At 35.0% G+C, this 19,458-nt stretch overlaps 1 protein-coding gene, 1 long non-coding RNA gene, 7 other non-coding genes and 1 pseudogene across 10 annotated transcripts; 1 reads left to right on the top strand and 9 right to left on the bottom strand.

The window, feature by feature from the left end:
• Positions 1–3,093: 3,093 nt before the first annotated feature.
• LOC140807981 (uncharacterized) lies at positions 3,094–6,472 on the bottom strand. Of its 2 annotated transcripts, XR_012112788.1 has the most exons (4): positions 6,380–6,472; positions 5,480–5,795; positions 3,253–4,122; positions 3,094–3,170 (listed from the first exon to the last, which is right to left on the bottom strand). It is a non-coding gene; the product is annotated as an uncharacterized lncRNA (long non-coding RNA). The 2 variants fall into 2 exon arrangements; XR_012112787.1 differs by lacking the exons at positions 3,094–3,170; positions 3,253–4,122 and adding an exon at positions 4,955–5,219.
• A 562-nt stretch (positions 6,473–7,034) lies between these two features.
• LOC140807175 (serine hydroxymethyltransferase 3, chloroplastic-like) lies at positions 7,035–11,717 on the top strand. Its single transcript, XM_073163910.1, has 12 exons — positions 7,035–7,197; positions 7,766–8,047; positions 8,906–9,101; positions 9,201–9,375; positions 9,460–9,577; positions 9,660–9,772; positions 9,876–9,998; positions 10,194–10,298; positions 10,433–10,519; positions 10,597–10,704; positions 10,978–11,050; positions 11,325–11,717. Exons 2-12 carry the CDS (start codon positions 7,831–7,833, stop codon positions 11,597–11,599), a joined length of 1,590 nt encoding a protein of 529 aa, XP_073020011.1. The 5' UTR covers positions 7,035–7,197; positions 7,766–7,830; the 3' UTR covers positions 11,600–11,717.
• Positions 11,718–12,290: 573 nt separating this feature from the next.
• Positions 12,291–12,377, bottom strand: LOC140808556 (small nucleolar RNA R24; annotated as a pseudogene).
• Positions 12,378–13,244: 867 nt separating this feature from the next.
• On the bottom strand, positions 13,245–13,337 carry LOC140808555 (small nucleolar RNA R24). Its single transcript, XR_012112973.1, has one exon. It is a non-coding gene; the product is annotated as a small nucleolar RNA R24 (small nucleolar RNA).
• An 844-nt stretch (positions 13,338–14,181) lies between these two features.
• LOC140808554 (small nucleolar RNA R24) lies at positions 14,182–14,274 on the bottom strand. Its single transcript, XR_012112972.1, has one exon. It is a non-coding gene; the product is annotated as a small nucleolar RNA R24 (small nucleolar RNA).
• An 867-nt stretch (positions 14,275–15,141) lies between these two features.
• On the bottom strand, positions 15,142–15,234 carry LOC140808553 (small nucleolar RNA R24). Its single transcript, XR_012112971.1, has one exon. It is a non-coding gene; the product is annotated as a small nucleolar RNA R24 (small nucleolar RNA).
• Positions 15,235–16,078: 844 nt separating this feature from the next.
• On the bottom strand, positions 16,079–16,171 carry LOC140808552 (small nucleolar RNA R24). Its single transcript, XR_012112970.1, has one exon. It is a non-coding gene; the product is annotated as a small nucleolar RNA R24 (small nucleolar RNA).
• An 864-nt stretch (positions 16,172–17,035) lies between these two features.
• LOC140808551 (small nucleolar RNA R24) lies at positions 17,036–17,128 on the bottom strand. Its single transcript, XR_012112969.1, has one exon. It is a non-coding gene; the product is annotated as a small nucleolar RNA R24 (small nucleolar RNA).
• Positions 17,129–17,993: 865 nt separating this feature from the next.
• LOC140808550 (small nucleolar RNA R24) lies at positions 17,994–18,086 on the bottom strand. The gene has a single exon (XR_012112968.1). It is a non-coding gene; the product is annotated as a small nucleolar RNA R24 (small nucleolar RNA).
• An 868-nt stretch (positions 18,087–18,954) lies between these two features.
• On the bottom strand, positions 18,955–19,047 carry LOC140808549 (small nucleolar RNA R24). The gene has a single exon (XR_012112967.1). It is a non-coding gene; the product is annotated as a small nucleolar RNA R24 (small nucleolar RNA).
• Positions 19,048–19,458: the final 411 nt, after the last annotated feature.

The following is a 19,458-nucleotide window of genomic DNA, read 5'->3' as shown; positions in this document are numbered from 1 at the left end:
TAATATAAACTATTTTTAATATTTTGTTAGTTTTTCTATAAAGTTTATTTTGCAAATTTTTATCATTAATAATTTTTCATATTGTTCATTTATATAATTTTTTAAATATTCATAACTTCATTGAAACAATTTAAATTTGAAAAAATTCATTTGTATATGATAATAGAGTATTTGAGTAGGGTATGGATATCTGATAATCCGATGTGTATGTGGATGATGATGAAATTCAATACCCGATGGGTATGAGGATGAATTTAATAAATGGGTATGTGGATTGATTTATGAAATCCGACACATACCCTACCCATTGCCATCTCTATAACAAAACACTATATTTCAGCATATGTTATATGAATTTCAGCATACATTGCATCAATTCGAGTACATAATTCGAGAATTCGAGCATACTTTTTTAAGTGGACACTACTACGAGATAATTGCGAACTCATATGGCAAATTGATGGGTGAGAGTTGAGAATTTATTTCTTTACAACGATTCGAGTCCACCCAACAATCGTCTTTTACGCCACTATTTTTGGTACAAAAACGTTATGTTTCAGCATATTTTATATGAATTTCAGCATACATTGTATCAATTCGAGTACATAATTCGAGAATTCGAGCATACTTTTTTGAGTGGACACTACTACGAGATAAATGCAAACTCATATGGCAAATTGATGAGTGAGAGTTGGGAATTTATTTCTTTACAACGATTCGAGTCCACATAACAATCGTCTTTTACTCCACTATTTTTGATACAAAAACACTATATTTCAGCATATTTTATATGAATTTCAGCATACATTGTATCAGTTCGAGTACATAATTCGATAATTCGATCATAATTTTTTGAGTGGACACTACTACGAGATAAATGCAAACTCATATGGCAAATTGATGGGTGAGAGTTAGGAATTTATTTCTTTACAAAGATTCGAGTCCACCCAACAATCGTCTTTTACGCCACTATTTTTGGTACAAAAACACTATATTTCAGTATATTTTATATGAATTTCAGTATAAATTGTATCAATTCCCGTACATAATTCGAGAATTCGAGGATAATTTTTGAGTTGACAATACTACGAGATAAATGCAAACTCATTTGGCAAATTGATGGGTGAGAGTTGGGAATTTATTTCTTTACAACTATCCGAGTCCACCCAACAATCTTCTTTTACGCCACTATTTTTGGTACAAAAACGCTATATTTCAGTATATTGTATATGAATTTAAGCATATATTGTATCAATTTGAGTACATAATTCGAGAATTCGAGCATACTTTTTTGAATGGACACTACTACGAGATAAATGCAAACTCATATGACAAATTGATGGGTGAGAGTTGGGAATTTATTTCTTTACAACGATTCGAGTCCACCCAACAATCGTCTTTTACGCCACTATTTTTGGTACAAAAACACTATATTTCAGCATATTTTATATGAATTTCAGCATACATTATATCAATTCGAGTACATAATTCGAGAATTCGAGCATACGTTTTTGAGTGGACACTATTACGAGATAAATACAAACTCATATGACAAATTGATGGGTGAGAGTTAGGAATTTATTTTTTTACAAAGATTCGAGTCCTCCCAACAATCGTCTTTTACGCTACTATTTTTGATACAAAAACAATATATTTCAGCCTATTTTATATGGATGTCAGCATACATTGTATCAATTCGAGTATATAATTCGAGCATACTTTTTTGAATGGACACTACTACGAGATAAATGCGAATTCCTATGGAAAATTAATGGGTAAGAGTTGGAATTTATTTTTTTACAATTACAATGATTCGAGTCCACCCAACAATCGTCTTTTACGCCACTATTTTTTGGTACAAAAACAATATATTTCAGCATATTTTATATGAATTTCAGCATACATTATATCAATTCGAGTACATAATTCGAGAATTCGAGCATACTTTTTTGAATGGACAATACTACGAGATAAATGCAAACTCCTATGGCAAATTGATGGGTGAGAGTTGGGAATTTATTTATTTACAACGATTCGAGTCCACCCAATAATAATCTTTTACACCACTATTTTTGGTACAAAACAATATATTTCAGCATATTTTATATGAATTTCAACATACATTGTATCAATTCAAGTATATAAATCGAGAATTCGAACATACTTTCCTGAGTGGACACTACAACGAGATAAATGCAAACTCCTATGATTAATTACAACATATTTAGTATGAATATTAGCATACATTGTATTAGTTTGAGTACATATATCCATAGTTTGTGCATAATTTCTGAGTAGAAAAAATGAAAATAAAAATGCAAACTTGTCTTCTATTACATGGGTCAGAGTTGGGAATCTATTTCATTACAATGAACCAAGTCTGCACAACAATTGACATTTACAGAAGGATTTCTGGTACACAAATGTTTAATTACAACATATTTAGTATGAATATCAGCATACATTGTATTAATTTGAGTACATATATCCATAGTTTGGGCATAATTCCTGAGTAGAAAAAAATTAAATAAAAATGCAAACTTGTCTTCTATTACATGGTTCAGCGTTGGGAATCTATTTCATTACAATGAACCAAGTCTGCACAACAATTGACATTTACACAATTGATAAATCTGTAGTATATTTCCTGCATAAAAGATGTTAAATCCAGCATACAACCACAAAATGCAAACTCATATAACAACCACATATCTCAGCAAAACAAAAATTGTTTTGCTGAGAAATCTTGAGTGGAACGGTAGAACACCTAAACATAGTTCCAGCAACACAAAATAGAGTTAAACAAACATTAGCAATAGATCTTAGAAACAAAAAAAAAGAGATCTCAACATTAGCAATATGATAAAATAACATGAATATCAATTTCATGATACCCCACTAATAATTCCACTGAATCAAGTATACTTTTTTTGTAGATGTTCCATCAAAAATTCTTCGTTCTACCATATTCATATTTCTGTTAATTTGAGATAAATACATAAGTAGTTTTCATAATATTGTAAGGCACAAAACATAACTCAGCAAAAAAATATATTATAAAATAACATGAATATCAATTTCATGATTCCCCACTAATACTTCCACTGGATCAGGTACGCATTTTTGTAGATGTTCCATCAAAAATTCTTCATTCTACTATCTTCATTTTTCTGTGCATTAGAAAACATGTTAGTTATTTTGACATCAATCATAATATTTTAAGACACAAATACATGATTATAAGATATCTACTTGCAAGCAAATAGGTCAAAAACTTATTCAACAAACATTATGCAAAGCTAGCTAATGGGTTCTTTGCAACTGCGTCGATTGTGGCCTTGCTTATGACACCGGCCACACTTTGACACACGTAAAACTTGAGATGCTATCCTTTGTGTTCTTCTTCGGCCTGGTTGGCTACGAACATCGGGAGGATTGATCATAATTGGGTGATCGGGATTGGGCTCATGCATCTCAAACGTAGGGATCAGATTTAGAATTCCTCTATAAGTTTCACGATATGAATCTGTCTTAAAGTATTTATCACAAAAATCATATAAAGACAATGCTTTTGACTCTATTGCTGCACATGCATGTTTGCAAGGAAGCTTATTAAGCTGCCAGGCTTTGCACGAACAATTCGTAGCATATAAATCAACAACAAATGATTTATCTCCGTCCACAACCTCAAAACTCCAAGAACATGCTTTCAACACTTTCAAAATACGAGATTCCACATATGTTTTTGCAAGAACATTCTCCTTTGATGGACTCAATATCTTAATCATCCCCATTGACACTTCACGTCTCCTGTGCATAATGTCCATAATTTGAATGCGGATCTGGTCCACCATGGCAACAATAGGAAGAAATCGTGCTGCTTTAACCCAATTGCTCCAACACTCGGCTATGTTATTATTTATGACACCCCACCGATTTCCCAGAAACCATGCATTTGCCCATTTCTGGAGACGATCTCACTATGAAGTCTCTAGAAATTGGCATTGACTTTATTATATTGTTAATATGTTGTTCAAACTCTTGTTTTGATGGGGCATACGTGGCTTTCTTGAAAACTGATGACCAATACTTCTTGTTGTGAAATGGGTATTTCCGCATGACCTACATTCTGATTACATAAAAAAATATTAAAAAACAGTACATATAGTAATATTTTTCAAACAAAAAATTAATACCACAATTATACAATTACGTAACAAACCTTATTCACAAAATTATCTACCAAATGACGCAGACAGTAAGCATGATAACTACTTGGGAACATTAACTCAACAGCCTTGATTATCCCGGTATGCCTATTTGAGAAAAGGTGTACTGGTCAAATCTGGTACAGTGATGCGAAAGCAGAACACCTTTAAGTTGGAAACAAAACCACCCCCAATTATCATCATTTTCAGCATCCACGATTGAATATGCTAATGTGAAAAGATCATCGTTAGCATCCTTAGCATCAACAACCAAAATATTTCCTTGTATTTATTCTTTATGTGAGTGCCATCCAAGAAAACCAAGGGCCTACATCCATGGATAAAACCAGTTGCACATGCATTGAAACAGATGAATAGCCGTTTAAATATTATTGCAATGATCAATTTCACACTCAACAATACTTCGGGGATTAGTTTCTTTGATAGCACCACAATACCATCTCAATCTATCATAAGACTCATCCTCTGCACCATGAATGGCATGCATAGCCAATTCCTTGCCTTTCCAAACCTTGTGGTAAGTGAGCTCGACTCCATAATCTCTTTGGATATCTTTCAACATCATACATCATACATGGTCGATATGATGGTTCTCCCCTTAATCTCTCCATCACAACATTGGAAAGCCATGCAACATCAGCTTTAGGATGTCCTCTACTACGAAGATTGTCATCACCATACGTATGTATTAGATTACATTTTCTGATTCCAAAAAGATCGTCAGATTTGTGTCTTGAAGCATAAATTCTCCAAGAACAACTGTTTGCACTACAAACCATAATAACCTTCTGACTATCATTATTTTTATACAAAAAGGACCGTCTCGTAGCAATTGCATAATTTTTAGCAAATGTTTGAAATTCTACAACATCTTTGAAGATCTGACCAGCCCCACATATGCAATTACTCCACGCGTCTATGGAATTTATTGACAAACCAACTTCGAGACGAGCATCATTAATAGTCAGCGTACCATCTTCACATTCAACCCTATTATAATCAATCGAAAATTTTATTACAGTTCATTTTTAACATAGTACAAAATTATTAATGTGGCACAAATGAATATACTCAGGTGATGTTTAACAATTCAAATGATTAATGATTTGAAAGATATAACTTACATATGATCAATATTCAAAAGAAACATACACACAACTAATTACTTACCCAACAGAACAAAGGCCTACATAATAATTAACATCAACAAAATTCATAAGGAAATCAAAAATCAAGCCATAAGTTATTACCTCTCGACATCGTGGGATCTCATTGGTTCTTTGATTATTGCCTTAATAGTAATTATAGTAAGTTTCATAGAGACATGTAGATGAGTCATGATACGGACGTCATCATCTTCATTCAACGTCACATACTTCTTCATATGAGGGGCTAGATATCGCAAGGTCACATTTTGTGGAGAAATGTCCTCACATTTTCTTCCAAGATTGAGAAACAGCTCCATTACACTGAAGCCATCAGAAATTGAAATCATATAGAGGCCATCTTTATACTCGCAGCTATCTAGAAATGATAAATTTGTTGATCCAGATACAGATTCCATTTCTACAAGAAATCGAACACAACATTATGTTTCATGAGTGGTTGAAAATTATAATGAAAAAACGATTGTTGGGTGGACGAGATTCATTGTAAGGAAATATATTCCCAACTCACACCATCAATTTGTCATGGCAGTTTGCATTTATTTCATCCTACTTTCATTCAGGAAGTATGCTCGAATTAACCATATATATACTCAAATTAATACAATGAAGACTGAAATTCATACAAAATATGCTGAAATTTACCATTTTTGTAAGAAAATACATTCTACATTTATAATGCTGTGCAGAACCAAGAATCGTGGTTTTAAACAACAAGCCACTGTTGGAACTTGGCAAAATAGCTTCGATGTAATTACAACTTCAATGTTTTCCATGTAAAGTTACAAAATAACAACGTAATATTATTATCTATTCAAAACACCAACAAGCTACAGATACAAAATCACAAGATAATATTTCTACTCAAAATACCAACGCAACGATACATGCTCATTTATCTTTGCCGATATCTTTATTGTTGTGTGGTCGAAAAAGTACATAATCGAACCAACAAACACCCCTTATAAGCATGTTTAGACGTACCTTATCAATTTCTGCAGTGGAATTTTGTTTTCTTATACTTTCTCGCTCAATCTCTGCAATGGAATCTTGAACCCTTGTTTTTTTCGACTTTCTGCACTGGAATCTTGATTACGCAAAAAAAAAATGGTTTTGTTTCTTCGAAAATCGGGGATGGAATAAGAAGCTCCAAGAGATTGTTTCTTTGAAAATCGGTGGGTTTCTTTGACGTGAGTTTAGGATTTGAGTCAAGATGGCTGCCTCCGATCAATGAAGAAGTGTGAAGCTGGCGTCTTCATCGTTTACTTTTGGAATGGAGGTTTTGGCGTCTTCATCGTTTACTTTAAGAATTTAGGTTTTGGGACATGACAGACGGGAAAAGGAAATAAATTAAAATTCAAATATTTTAATGATAGGAAATCCCAAAATATAAACCATAAAATTGGTCAAGAGTGAGTCGGGGAATAATCAAAAAAATAGATTGGAGGGAGGGACTGCAGAATAAACTTTTATGACGTGGGTACTGATCACAAATTCAATGTTTTAATTAGGTATTTATCACCAATTTACTCTTGTACTAAATATGAAATTTTTTATACTAATAATTTTTAAACTCATCTAATCTAAAAATACGATAAAATAAAATTAAATTTAAAACTATCTGTAAAGTTGCTGACGGCGAGTCGCGGGCTTTAAACTGAGCTAGGTTTTCGACCTTCACTCTCCTCTTCTGTGTAAAAACATGCCTACAGAAATATTCATTTGACAAGAAAACCAAAACTCCAACAGAAAATAATTATTCCGGAAATTTCAGTTCATACGGAAGAATAAGCGGGATAAGAGTGAGTTTTTCTGTACTTTTTGGTTTTGATTCGCTGTTTTATATGTGCTTTGAGCTAGAGGACGGGCTAATTTCTGAAGGATTATTCAACATGGTCAAATTTAATTCCTTTTTCTTTCTTTCCAACATTGAGTTGTTTTTTCGATGTGTCTGCGAAGGTTGGATGGAGTTTTTCAGGAAAGGAAGTTGCATATGTTGAGTTTTGGTTGGTTTGTGTTTGTGGATTTGGTGGAAAGATTAAAGCTTCATGTACAGAAACATAGATTGTTGGATTGGTTGGGGATTTATGATGTTTCTTTGAGCTGGTTAATGATGTTAGGATCATGAAGTCCGGTTGAACTTGTTGAATTTATGTATATTGTCGTGATAAATTTTTGTATGAATAAGCTGATTAACTTTTGGCGGATTTGGCTACGTTACTCTGTGTAATGGAACTTATACAAAAGGCAGTTTGATAACTATCCTTCGATTTTTTTTTGTTAATGGGTGAAATGGCCGTCATACCCTGCATACCAAGCATCGGGTGCCTGTATCTAAAATTTGTTAATTTTCTTGATTTCTACCCGCAGGCAGAAGATCTTGTTTTAATACAAGTAAACTGAAAGTATAGCATCGGAGTCCGGAGAGAGAGAGCATGCTGGCTTGTGGTGGATCTGCAATGACGAGCTCTATTCAACAAACTGTTTGGACACAGGGATCAACATTTCCTTCTAAATTGCTTGGCATGAATGGGGGCTCAAATTATGTGAAATTGAGTTCAATGAGGCCATGTAGGTCGTCTCCATTGGAAGCAAGCTTAGTTACTGGGAAGCCAGCCTCTTCTGTGTCTGTTCCTATCTCTGAAATTGAAGGTGGTAAACGTTATAAGCCTAAACATAGTTCAAACATGGAAAAGCCATTGAATATTTTCACATTCTTGCTTACTGCATAAGAGATTTATCTTTAAGTCTTCAAGTTTTGTGTGTGTTACCAAATTTTCCTTTGCATCGATCTGTGGTTCTTTTTTGCAAATGTTAATAAATGTCTGCTTTGGTTCTCGACCCAGAATCTTGTCTTATTTGATATTTTCCGTCAAACTTAATGTTGTCCTTGGTGAGACCTGAGTGTCACGTGCTTTCAGTCCCTTGAATTTGGATAAGCATGATTTTTTGTTGTTTGATTTAAAGGGATAAATCCTTGCACATTTATACTTTTACTGACACGAGAACATTAAAATTCAATGATGAATTCAATGATGAATCCATTATTATGAAAGATTACAACCCACTGTATGGCATTTTAAAAATAGAGGGGCACCATTTGTGCAGCTCCCCACACATTCTCGTGATAATTATCAAGCCAGTTTATTTTTTCTTGTAACTGCTGTCTGCAACGTTCTCCGGTTGAGTTTCAATGGGTGTAACTAGCTGAGGTGGCAATTGATTGGCAGATATTTATGGGAGATTTGGCATTGTTTTGATTAATGATTGTCTTTATACATTTTTGTGTCTTAAGTTTTTATATTCAAAGACCTTAAGCTTTGGTGTTTTCTTTGTTATTGCCATTTTTTAGTGAGAAATGCTTGAGCCTTTCAGAGAAATTGCAACTTGATACTTTTCCTATTTATTCTCCTGGCAACTCGAATGAGTTGGCATAAAGTTCCATTGTTTTCCCTTCATGTAATTCATTATACATTGCGAGTTTTTTTCATCATGAAATGGATTGATTAGGTGCTGGGAGCAACTTTGTGGACTATGGCTTGAGCGAAGCAGATCCCGAAGTTCGATCCATTATTGACAGGGAAAAGAATCGGCAATTTAGAAGCTTAGAACTTATTGCTTCAGAGAATTTTACATCACGTGCAGTGATGGAAGCTGTTGGTTCTTGCCTCACTAATAAATACTCAGAAGGACTCCCTGGTAAAAGGTAATAGCTTGGATGAGGGAAAATGACATCAATACAATATTAAGCACTGGACATCATTACAATTTGTAATGCGAGATTTATTTATGTTTATTTGTCTAGATATTATGGTGGCAACGAGTTTATTGATGAACTTGAGATTCTTTGTCAAGCGAGGGCGCTTGCAGCATTTGGTTTGGATGGGGAAAAATGGGGTGTAAATGTTCAACCATTGTCAGGTTCTCCTGCTAATTTTGAGGTTTACACTGCAGTTCTTAATCCACATGATCGCATAATGGTAAAATACCATCCTTTCTTCCAGAATCAATCTGTTGGAACATTTGAAGTTATTCTTATTTTATCGGGATTTGAGTGACTCCAGGGATTGGATTTGCCTCATGGTGGACACTTGTCACATGGTTTCATGACTCCCAAGAGACGAGTTTCTGGCACGTCTATTTATTTTGAGTCCATGCCCTACCGACTTGATGAGTCTACAGGTCTTGGTATTTTGTTATGAAGTTTAAATAGCATGATTTCATGGATTAATTGTAACCATAACTGACACTAAACTTTGCGCAGGCCTAGTTGATTATGAAATGCTCGAGAAAACAGCTATTTTGTTTCGTCCAAAACTTATAATTGCAGGTGCTAGCGCTTATCCTAGAGATTTTGACTATCCTTGCATGAGGAAGGTTCGTTTTACATGTACCTCGTCCGTAATCATGTAGCTTAATTCATGCATTATCCATGTTTTCGATCATATTCAGCATCTAACCATTAGTTTTTGATATGCAGATCGCTGATTCTGTTGGTGCTTTTCTCATGATGGATATGGCTCACATTAGTGGACTTGTTGCTGCCTCCGTCGTCGCAAATCCTTTCGATTACTGTGACATTGTAACTACTACAACACATAAGGTTTGCTATGATTATTTGCTCTATATAGTTAGTTGTGTAAACTTGGACAAAGCACCTGGATTGCTGCCAATGAGAAGTAGAATAAATTAATGTGGTATTCTTTTTGTTGTCAATTTGACAGCAACAGGGTCATCCTTGAATTTATAAAAAAAAATTCTCTTCATTTTGGTGACCATAACTTGACATGCTTTTCAGTCTCTGAGGGGTCCTAGAGGAGGCATGATCTTTTTCAAGAAGGATCCTGTTCTGGGGTTTGATTTAGAATCTGCCATTAACAATGCTGTTTTTCCAGGTCTACAGGTCTGTGGAATCTGTGCCTTGCTTGTCATTAATGTATTGAATATGCTGTAAATATTAACATTATGGGATTATTGCATATTTGCTCGTATTTAAATCTGTTTCTGGTTAACCAAACCGTTTATTATCATGATCAGGGAGGTCCACATAATCACACAATTGGGGGGCTTGCTGTTTGTTTAAAACACGCAAAATCACCTGCATTCAAGGCTTATCAAAATAAGGTTCTTGATGTTTTAGTTAATTCTTTTAGTGATCTCTTCATGTATGATTATTTTGACGCCATCTATTTGTCTGATAGGTGGTAAATAATTGTAGAGCTCTTGCCGACCGGTTAATGGAGTTGGGATACAAACTGGTCTCTGGAGGGAGTGATAACCATTTGGTCCTTGTGGATCTCCGCCCCTTGGTGAGCATCTGACCTATTTTTACCTTTCTTGTTCTCATATATCCCATAACAGTAAAACTATAATTAAAAAGGCGAGTGATGATATTGTTTGTGTTTCCATACTTGAAATTGTTCTTAAATTCGTTCTACTTGCACTCAATTGCCTGTCCGTGTCTACGATTGAAATCAACTACTCGTAATCTTTGGTTATTTTATTTTTGGTTATTTTATTGCCTATTTTCTTTGGATGATTTATCATATGTTGTAATACATCAACCCCTCTCCCGTGTGCAGGGGATAGACGGTGCTAGAGTGGAGAAAATTCTCGATATGGCATCCATCACCCTCAATAAAAATTCAGTACCTGGTGAGTGTACAAAATCCTTCTGTCATATATGTCCTGTGACCATTTTATATAAATTTACCGAATCTTAGGGAGGGGTTTGACACAAATCACTATCCATGCATGAAAAATATAAAGCATACGAGAAGATGCTAGGAAGAAAATGCAAAAGATTAGTACGTTGTTAACTTGTCATAGAGACACATGTTATATCTAGAACACGAATATTTGGATGCCTGAGCTTGTATTCTGCACAGAAACTTTTGGCTTCCCTCATTTTTACTATTGAAATTTATAGGTGACAAAAGTGCACTAGTGCCTGGTGGGATACGCATAGGTTCACCTGCAATGACTACCCGAGGCTTCAGTGAAAATGAATTCATAGCAGTGGCAGATTATATCCATGAGGGTGTGCAAATCACCTTAGAAGCCAAGAAATCTGTCAACGGCGCGAAACTACAAGACTTTATGAAATTTGTCACTTCCCCAACCTTTCCTCTGGTCGACAAGGTATTGGATCTGCAAAAACGAGTGGAGGCACTTACAAGCCAATTCCCCTTACCGGGGCTATGAGTCCGACAATTTGAAGCATGGATATGTACTTCGTTTTTCCCTTGGCTTTTGTTTTATATTTGAGAAGATGAACGCCTGAGAAGTCTAATTAGTATATTTTAAATAATTATTTTCTGAATTATAATTGCAACATTTTGATCAATAAACAAATCTGAACTAAATTTATAATTTAATTTCCCAAAAATAAAAAAGTAATCTTCAATTGTAATTACAGCAACATTCCTCATGATTTGCATCTAGGAGTGAGTATTCGGTCCGACTGAATCGAAATATTTAACTATAATCGAATTGATTAAATTAATTTTCATAACCGATGAAAGCGGAAGAAATCAAGAGGAGAGAATAGAGAAGTGAGAACTTGAAATTCGGTTAGAGAGGTGAGAACAAGACCATAAATTAGAATTATTGTTGATTTTAAAACTAAAAATCAAAAAATATAAAAAAATTGATAAAAAAATTATTAAATAATATTATTTATTATATCGATTAATTTGATTAACCGATTTCAAAATTTTGAAAACCGTAACCGAACAGAATTAATCGATATAACCGAATTTTTTGAAAAATCGAATTTTCAAAATAACCTAAGCGAATTTCCGAATTGACTCAGTTCAATAGTTAATTCAGTTTAACCGAAAATCTTGATCACTCCTATTTGCATCACCGGTTGTCCATTCCACTTAAAATCATTATTGCACATAATTTTATCAAGAAAATTTCATTGAAGAACCAACACAAAGTTGGCTCTTCTTACGTGTTAGCTGCTCATCACCGCATACAAATAACATAAAAAATGTCGACGATCTTAAATCCGTTCGGCGGCCTCGAAACATGGATGGCATGAATCCAATCAGACTCTCAAACAAAACTAGACTTGTCCCAAATCAAGAAGAGATTTGAAACAAATAACATGCCGTCGAAAAGCAAGTCGAAAAATACATGTATGCACTGCATTTCATTAATAAAAGTTGGTGTAAATTTAGCTACTTCAAATTTGAAGGAAGCAAACTTCCTCCATTCGTGATAAATAGCCATTTTTAGGCACAGTGCAAAAGGTAGCTTGCCATTGTTCATAGATACGAAGCCCCCGTTGTCTGACCTTAGTGCCGACTGAAAATGAAACGAATTTGGAAAAGTAAACAATCTTGAAGATACCTCACTAAAAATCTATCACTTTATTTTATGATCAGACAACATTTCGAAACAATTTTCAATCTTAACAACAACATAGAAATTTTGAACTGAAAGATAGTGGGTTTCCAGAGAATCCCAAACCATGCGACCTATAAAACAAATAACAAGAATGAATTTTGAATACATTTATTTATTTTTATCATGACCCAGACAAAATATCTGAGCTTCCCCCAAGATTTTTAGAAAAAATGTACAATCTTGAAAAACCAATGAAACAATTTTAAAATAAATTTGTTGTCTGAATCTCAACGATTTCCCCAGTTTGTTGTATCATGAAATAGTAAGAGTGATAGATTTTATGGATCTTCAAACCGGAGGGATTCATCTAGGCTCCAAGCGGCAGAAGATTTGCCAAAGGAAATGGGCAACCACTGCTGACTCGTATGGAGCCATCTCGAATTCTTGTCGATAATGGCGACCGATAGCAAGTATGGATGATTCTTGAATACAGAATGCTCAGAAGCCAAGCGTTAACAAGAAAATTTCATTGAAGAACCAACACAAAGTTGGCTCTTCTTACGTGTTAGCTGCTCATCACCGCATACAAATAACATAAAAAATGTCGACGATCTTAAATCCGTTCGGCGGCCTCGAAACATGGATGGCATGAATCCAATCAGACTCTCAAACAAAACTAGACTTGTCCCAAATCAAGAAGAGATTTGAAACAAATAACATGCCGTCGAAAAGCAAGTCGAAAAATACATGTTTGCACTGCATTTCATGAATAAAAGTTGGTGTAAATTTAGCTACTTCAAATTTGAAGAATGTAGCCATTTTTAGGCACTGTGCAAAAGGTAGCTTGCCATTGTTCATAGCTACGAAGCCCCCGTTGTCTGACCTTAGTGCCGACTGAAAATGAAACGAATTTGGAAAAGTAGACAATCTTGAAGATACCTCACTAAAAATCTATCACTTTATTTTATGATCAGACAACATTTCGAAACAATTTTCAATCTTAACAACAACATAGAAATTTTGAACTGAAAGATAGTGGGTTTCTAGAAAATCCCAAACCATGCTACCTATAAAACAAATAACAAGAATGAATTTTGAATACATTTATTTATTTTTATCATGATCCAGACAAAATATCTGAGCTTCCCCCAAGATTTTTAGAAAAAAATGTACAATCTTGAAGAACCAATGAAACAATTTTAAAATAAATTTGTTGTCTGAATCTCAACGATTTCCCCAGTTTGTTGTATCATGAAATAGTAAGAGTGATAGATTTCATGGATCTTCAAACCGGAGGGATTCATCTAGGCTCCAAGCGGCAGAAGATTTGCCAAATGAAATGGGCAACCACTGCTGACTCGTATGGAGCCATCTCGAATTCTTGTCGATAATGGCGACCGATAGCAAGTATGGATGATTCTTGAATACAGAATGCTCAGAAGCCAAGCGTTAACAAGAAAATTTCATTGAAGAACCAACACAAAGTTGGCTCTTCTTACGTGTTAGCTGCTCATCACCGCATACAAATAACATAAAAAATGTCGACGATCTTAAATCCGTTCGGCGGCCTCGAAACATGGATGGCATGAATCCAATCAGACTCTCAAACAAAACTAGACTTGTCCCAAATCAAGAAGAGATTTGAAACAAATAACATGCCGTCGAAAAGCAAGTCGAAAAATACATGTACGCACTGCATTTCATTAATAAAAGTTGGTGTAAATTTAGCTACTTCAAATTTGAAGGAAGCAAACTTCCTCCATTCGTGATAAATAGCCATTTTTAGGCACAGTGCAAAAGGTAGCTTGCCATTGTTCATAGATACGAAGCCCCCGTTGTCTGACCTTAGTGCCGACTGAAAATGAAACGAATTTGGAAAAGTAAACAATCTTGAAGATACCTCACTAAAAATCTATCACTTTATTTTATGATCAGACAACATTTCGAAACAATTTTCAATCTTAACAACAACATAGAAATTTTGAACTGAAAGATAGTGGGTTTCCAGAGAATCCCAAACCATGCGACCTATAAAACAAATAACAAGAATGAATTTTGAATACATTTATTTATTTTTATCATGACCCAGACAAAATATCTGAGCTTCCCCCAAAATTTTTAGAAAAAATGTACAATCTTGAAAAACCAATGAAACAATTTTAAAATAAATTTGTTGTCTGAATCTCAACGATTTCCCCAGTTTGTTGTATCATGAAATAGTAAGAGTGATAGATTTTATGGATCTTCAAACCGGAGGGATTCATCTAGGCTCCAAGCGGCAGAAGATTTGCCAAAGGAAATGGGCAACCACTGCTGACTCGTATGGAGCCATCTCGAATTCTTGTCGATAATGGCGACCGATAGCAAGTATGGATGATTCTTGAATACAGAATGCTCAGAAGCCAAGCGTTAACAAGAAAATTTCATTGAAGAACCAACACAAAGTTGGCTCTTCTTACGTGTTAGCTGCTCATCACCGCATACAAATAACATAAAAAATGTCGACGATCTTAAATCCGTTCGGCGGCCTCGAAACATGGATGGCATGAATCCAATCAGACTCTCAAACAAAACTAGACTTGTCCCAAATCAAGAAGAGATTTGAAACAAATAACATGCCGTCGAAAAGCAAGTCGAAAAATACATGTTTGCACTGCATTTCATGAATAAAAGTTGGTGTAAATTTAGCTACTTCAAATTTGAAGAATGTAGCCATTTTTAGGCACTGTGCAAAAGGTAGCTTGCCATTGTTCATAGCTACGAAGCCCCCGTTGTCTGACCTTAGTGCCGACTGAAAATGAAACGAATTTGGAAAAGTAGACAATCTTGAAGATACCTCACTAAAAATCTATCACTTTATTTTATGATCAGACAACATTTCGAAACAATTTTCAATCTTAACAACAACATAGAAATTTTGAACTGAAAGATAGTGGGTTTCTAGAAAATCCCAAACCATGCGACCTATAAAACAAATAACAAGAATGAATTTTGAATACATTTATTTATTTTTATCATGATCCAGACAAAATATCTGAGCTTCCCCCAAGATTTTTAGAAAAAAATGTACAATCTTGAAGAACCAATGAAACAATTTTAAAATAAATTTGTTGTCTGAATCTCAACGATTTCCCCAGTTTGTTGTATCATGAAATAGTAAGAGTGATAGATTTCATGGATCATCAAACCGGAGGGATTCATCTAGGCTCCAAGCGGCAGAAGATTTGCCAAATGAAATGGGCAACCACTGCTGACTCGTATGGAGCCATCTCGAATTCTTGTCGATAATGGCGACCGATAGCAAGTATGGATGATTCTTGAATACAGAATGCTCAGAAGCCAAGCGTTAACAAGAAAATTTCATTGAAGAACCAACACAAAGTTGGCTCTTCTTACGTGTTAGCTGCTCATCACCGCATACAAATAACATAAAAAATGTCGACGATCTTAAATCCGTTCGGCGGCCTCGAAACATGGATGGCATGAATCCAATCAGACTCTCAAACAAAACTAGACTTGTCCCAAATCAAGAAGAGATTTGAAACAAATAACATGCCGTCGAAAAGCAAGTCGAAAAATACATGTACGCACTGCATTTCATGAATAAAAGTTGGTGTAAATTTAGCTACTTCAAATTTGAAGGAAGCAAACTTCCTCCATTCGTGATAAGTAGCCATTTTTAGGCACTGTGCAAAAGGTAGCTTGCCATTGTTCATAGATACGAAGCCCCCGTTGTCTGACCTTAGTGCCGACTGAAAATGAAACGAATTTGGAAAAGTAAACAATCTTGAAGATACCTCACTAAAAATCTATCACTTTATTTTATGATCAGACAACATTTCGAAACAATTTTCAATCTTAACAACATAGAAATTTTGAACTGAAAGATAGTGGGTTTCCAGAGAATCCCAAACCATGCGACCTATAAAACAAATAACAAGAATGAATTTTGAATACATTTATTTATTTTTATCATGACCCAGACAAAATATCTGAGCTTCCTCCAAGATTTTTAGAAAAAATGTACAATCTTGTAGAACCAATGAAACAATTTTAAAATAAATTTGTTGTCTGAATCTCAAAGATTTCCCCAGTTTGTTGTATCATGAAATAGTAAGAGTGATAGATTTCATGGATCTTCAAACCGGAGGGATTCATCTAGGCTCCAAGCGGCAGACGATTTGCCAAAGGAAATGGGCAACCACTGCTGACTCGTATGGAGCCATCTCGAATTCTTGTCGATAATGGCGACCGATAGCAAGTATGGATGATTCTTGAATACAGAATGCTCAGAAGCCAAGCGTTAACAAGAAAATTTCATTGAAGAACCAACACAAAGTTGGCTCTTCTTACGTGTTAGCTGCTCATCACCGCATACAAATAACATAAAAAATGTCGACGATCTTAAATCCGTTCGGCGGCCTCGAAACATGGATGGCATGAATCCAATCAGACTCTCAAACAAAACTAGACTTGTCCCAAATCAAGAAGAGATTTGAAACAAATAACATGCCGTCGAAAAGCAAGTCGAAAAATACATGTATGCATTGCATTTCATGAATAAAAGTTGGTGTAAATTTAGCTACTTCAAATTTGAAGGAAGCAAACTTCCTCCATTCGTGATAAGTAGCCATTTTTAGGCACTGTGCAAAAGGTAGCTTGCCATTGTTCATAGATACGAAGCCCCCGTTGTCTGACTTTAGTGCCGACTGAAAATGAAACGAATTTGGAAAAGTAAACAATCTTGAAGATACCTCACTGAAAATCTATCACTTTATTTTATGATCAGACAACATTTCGAAACAATTTTCAATCTTAACAACATAGAAATTTTGAACTGAAAGATAGTGGGTTTCCAGAAAATCCCAAACCATGCGACCTATAAAACAAATAACAAGAATGAATTTTGAATACATTTATTTATTTTTATCATGACCCAGACAAAATATCCGAGCTTCCCCCAAGATTTTTAGAAAAAAATGTACAATCTTGAAGAACCAATGAAACAATTTTAAAATAAATTTGTTGTCTGAATCTCAACGATTTCCCCAGTTTGTTGTATCATGAAATAGTAAGAGTGATAGATTTCATGGATCTTCAAACCGGAGGGATTCATCTAGGCTTCAAGCGGCAGAAGATTTGCCAAAGGAAATGGGCAACCACTGCTGACTCGTATGGAGCCATCTCGAATTCTTGTCGATAATGGCGACCGATAGCAAGTATGGATGATTCTTGAATACAGAATGCTCAGAAGCCAAGCGTTAACAAGAAAATTTCATTGAAGAACCAACACAAAGTTGGCTCTTCTTACGTGTTAGCTGCTCATCACCGCATACAAATAACATAAAAAATGTCGACGATCTTAAATCCGTTCGGCGGCCTCGAAACATGGATGGCATGAATCCAATCAGACTCTCAAACAAAACTAGACTTGTCCCAAATCAAGAAAAGATTTGAAACAAATAACATGCCGTCGAAAAGCAAGTCGAAAAATACATGTATCCACTGCATTTCATGAATAAAAGTTGGTGTAAATTTAGCTACTTCAAATTTGAAGGAAGCAAACTTCCTCCTTTCGTGATAAGTAGCCATTTTTAGGCACTGTGCAAAAGGTAGCTTGCCATTGTTCATAGATACGAAGCCCCCGTTGTCTGACCTTAGTGCCGACTGAAAATGAAACGAATTTGGAAAAGTAAACAATCTTGAAGATACCTCACTGAAAATCTATCACTTTATTTTATGATCAGACAACATTTCGAAACAATTTTCAATCTTAACAACAACATAGAAATTTTGAACTGAAAGATAGTGGGTTTCCAGAAAATCCCAAACCATGCGACCTATAAAACAAATAACAAGAATGAATTTTGAATACATTTATTTATTTTTATCATGACCCAGACAAAATATCCGAGCTTCCCCCAAGATTTTTAGAAAAAAATGTACAATCTTGAAGAACCAATGAAACAATTTTAAAATAAATTTGTTGTCTGAATCTCAACGATTTCCCCAGTTTGTTGTATCATGAAATAGTAAGAGTGATAGATTTCATGGATCTTCAAACCGGAGGGATTCATCTAGGCTTCAAGCGGCAGAAGATTTGCCAAAGGAAATGGGCAACCACTGCTGACTCGTATGGAGCCATCTCGAATTCTTGTCGATAATGGCGACCGATAGCAAGTATGGATGATTCTTGAATACAGAATGCTCAGAAGCCAAGCGTTAACAAGAAAATTTCATTGAAGAACCAACACAAAGTTGGCTCTTCTTACGTGTTAGCTGCTCATCACCGCATACAAATAACATAAAAAATGTCGACGATCTTAAATCCGTTCGGCGGCCTCGAAACATGGATGGCATGAATCCAATCAGACTCTCAAACAAAACTAGACTTGTCCCAAATCAAGAAGAGATTTGAAACAAATAACATGCCGTCGAAAAGCAAGTCGAAAAATACATGTATCCACTGCATTTCATGAATAAAAGTTGGTGTAAATTTAGCTACTTCAAATTTGAAGGAAGCAAACTTCCTCCTTTCGTGATAAGTAGCCATTTTTAGGCACTGTGCAAAAGGTAGCTTGCCATTGTTCATAGATACGAAGCCCCCGTTGTCTGACCTTAGTGCCGACTGAAAATGAAACGAATTTGGAAAAGTAAACAATCTTGAAGATACCTCACTGAAAATCTATCACTTTATTTTATGATCA

This window comes from Primulina eburnea, chromosome 12 (genome assembly GCF_022965805.1).
Source record: "Primulina eburnea isolate SZY01 chromosome 12, ASM2296580v1, whole genome shotgun sequence".
Taxonomy (NCBI): Eukaryota; Viridiplantae; Streptophyta; class Magnoliopsida; order Lamiales; family Gesneriaceae; genus Primulina; species Primulina eburnea.
The sequence above is the reverse complement of the archived record's forward strand: the minus strand, read 5'-3'. Positions and strand labels throughout refer to the sequence as shown.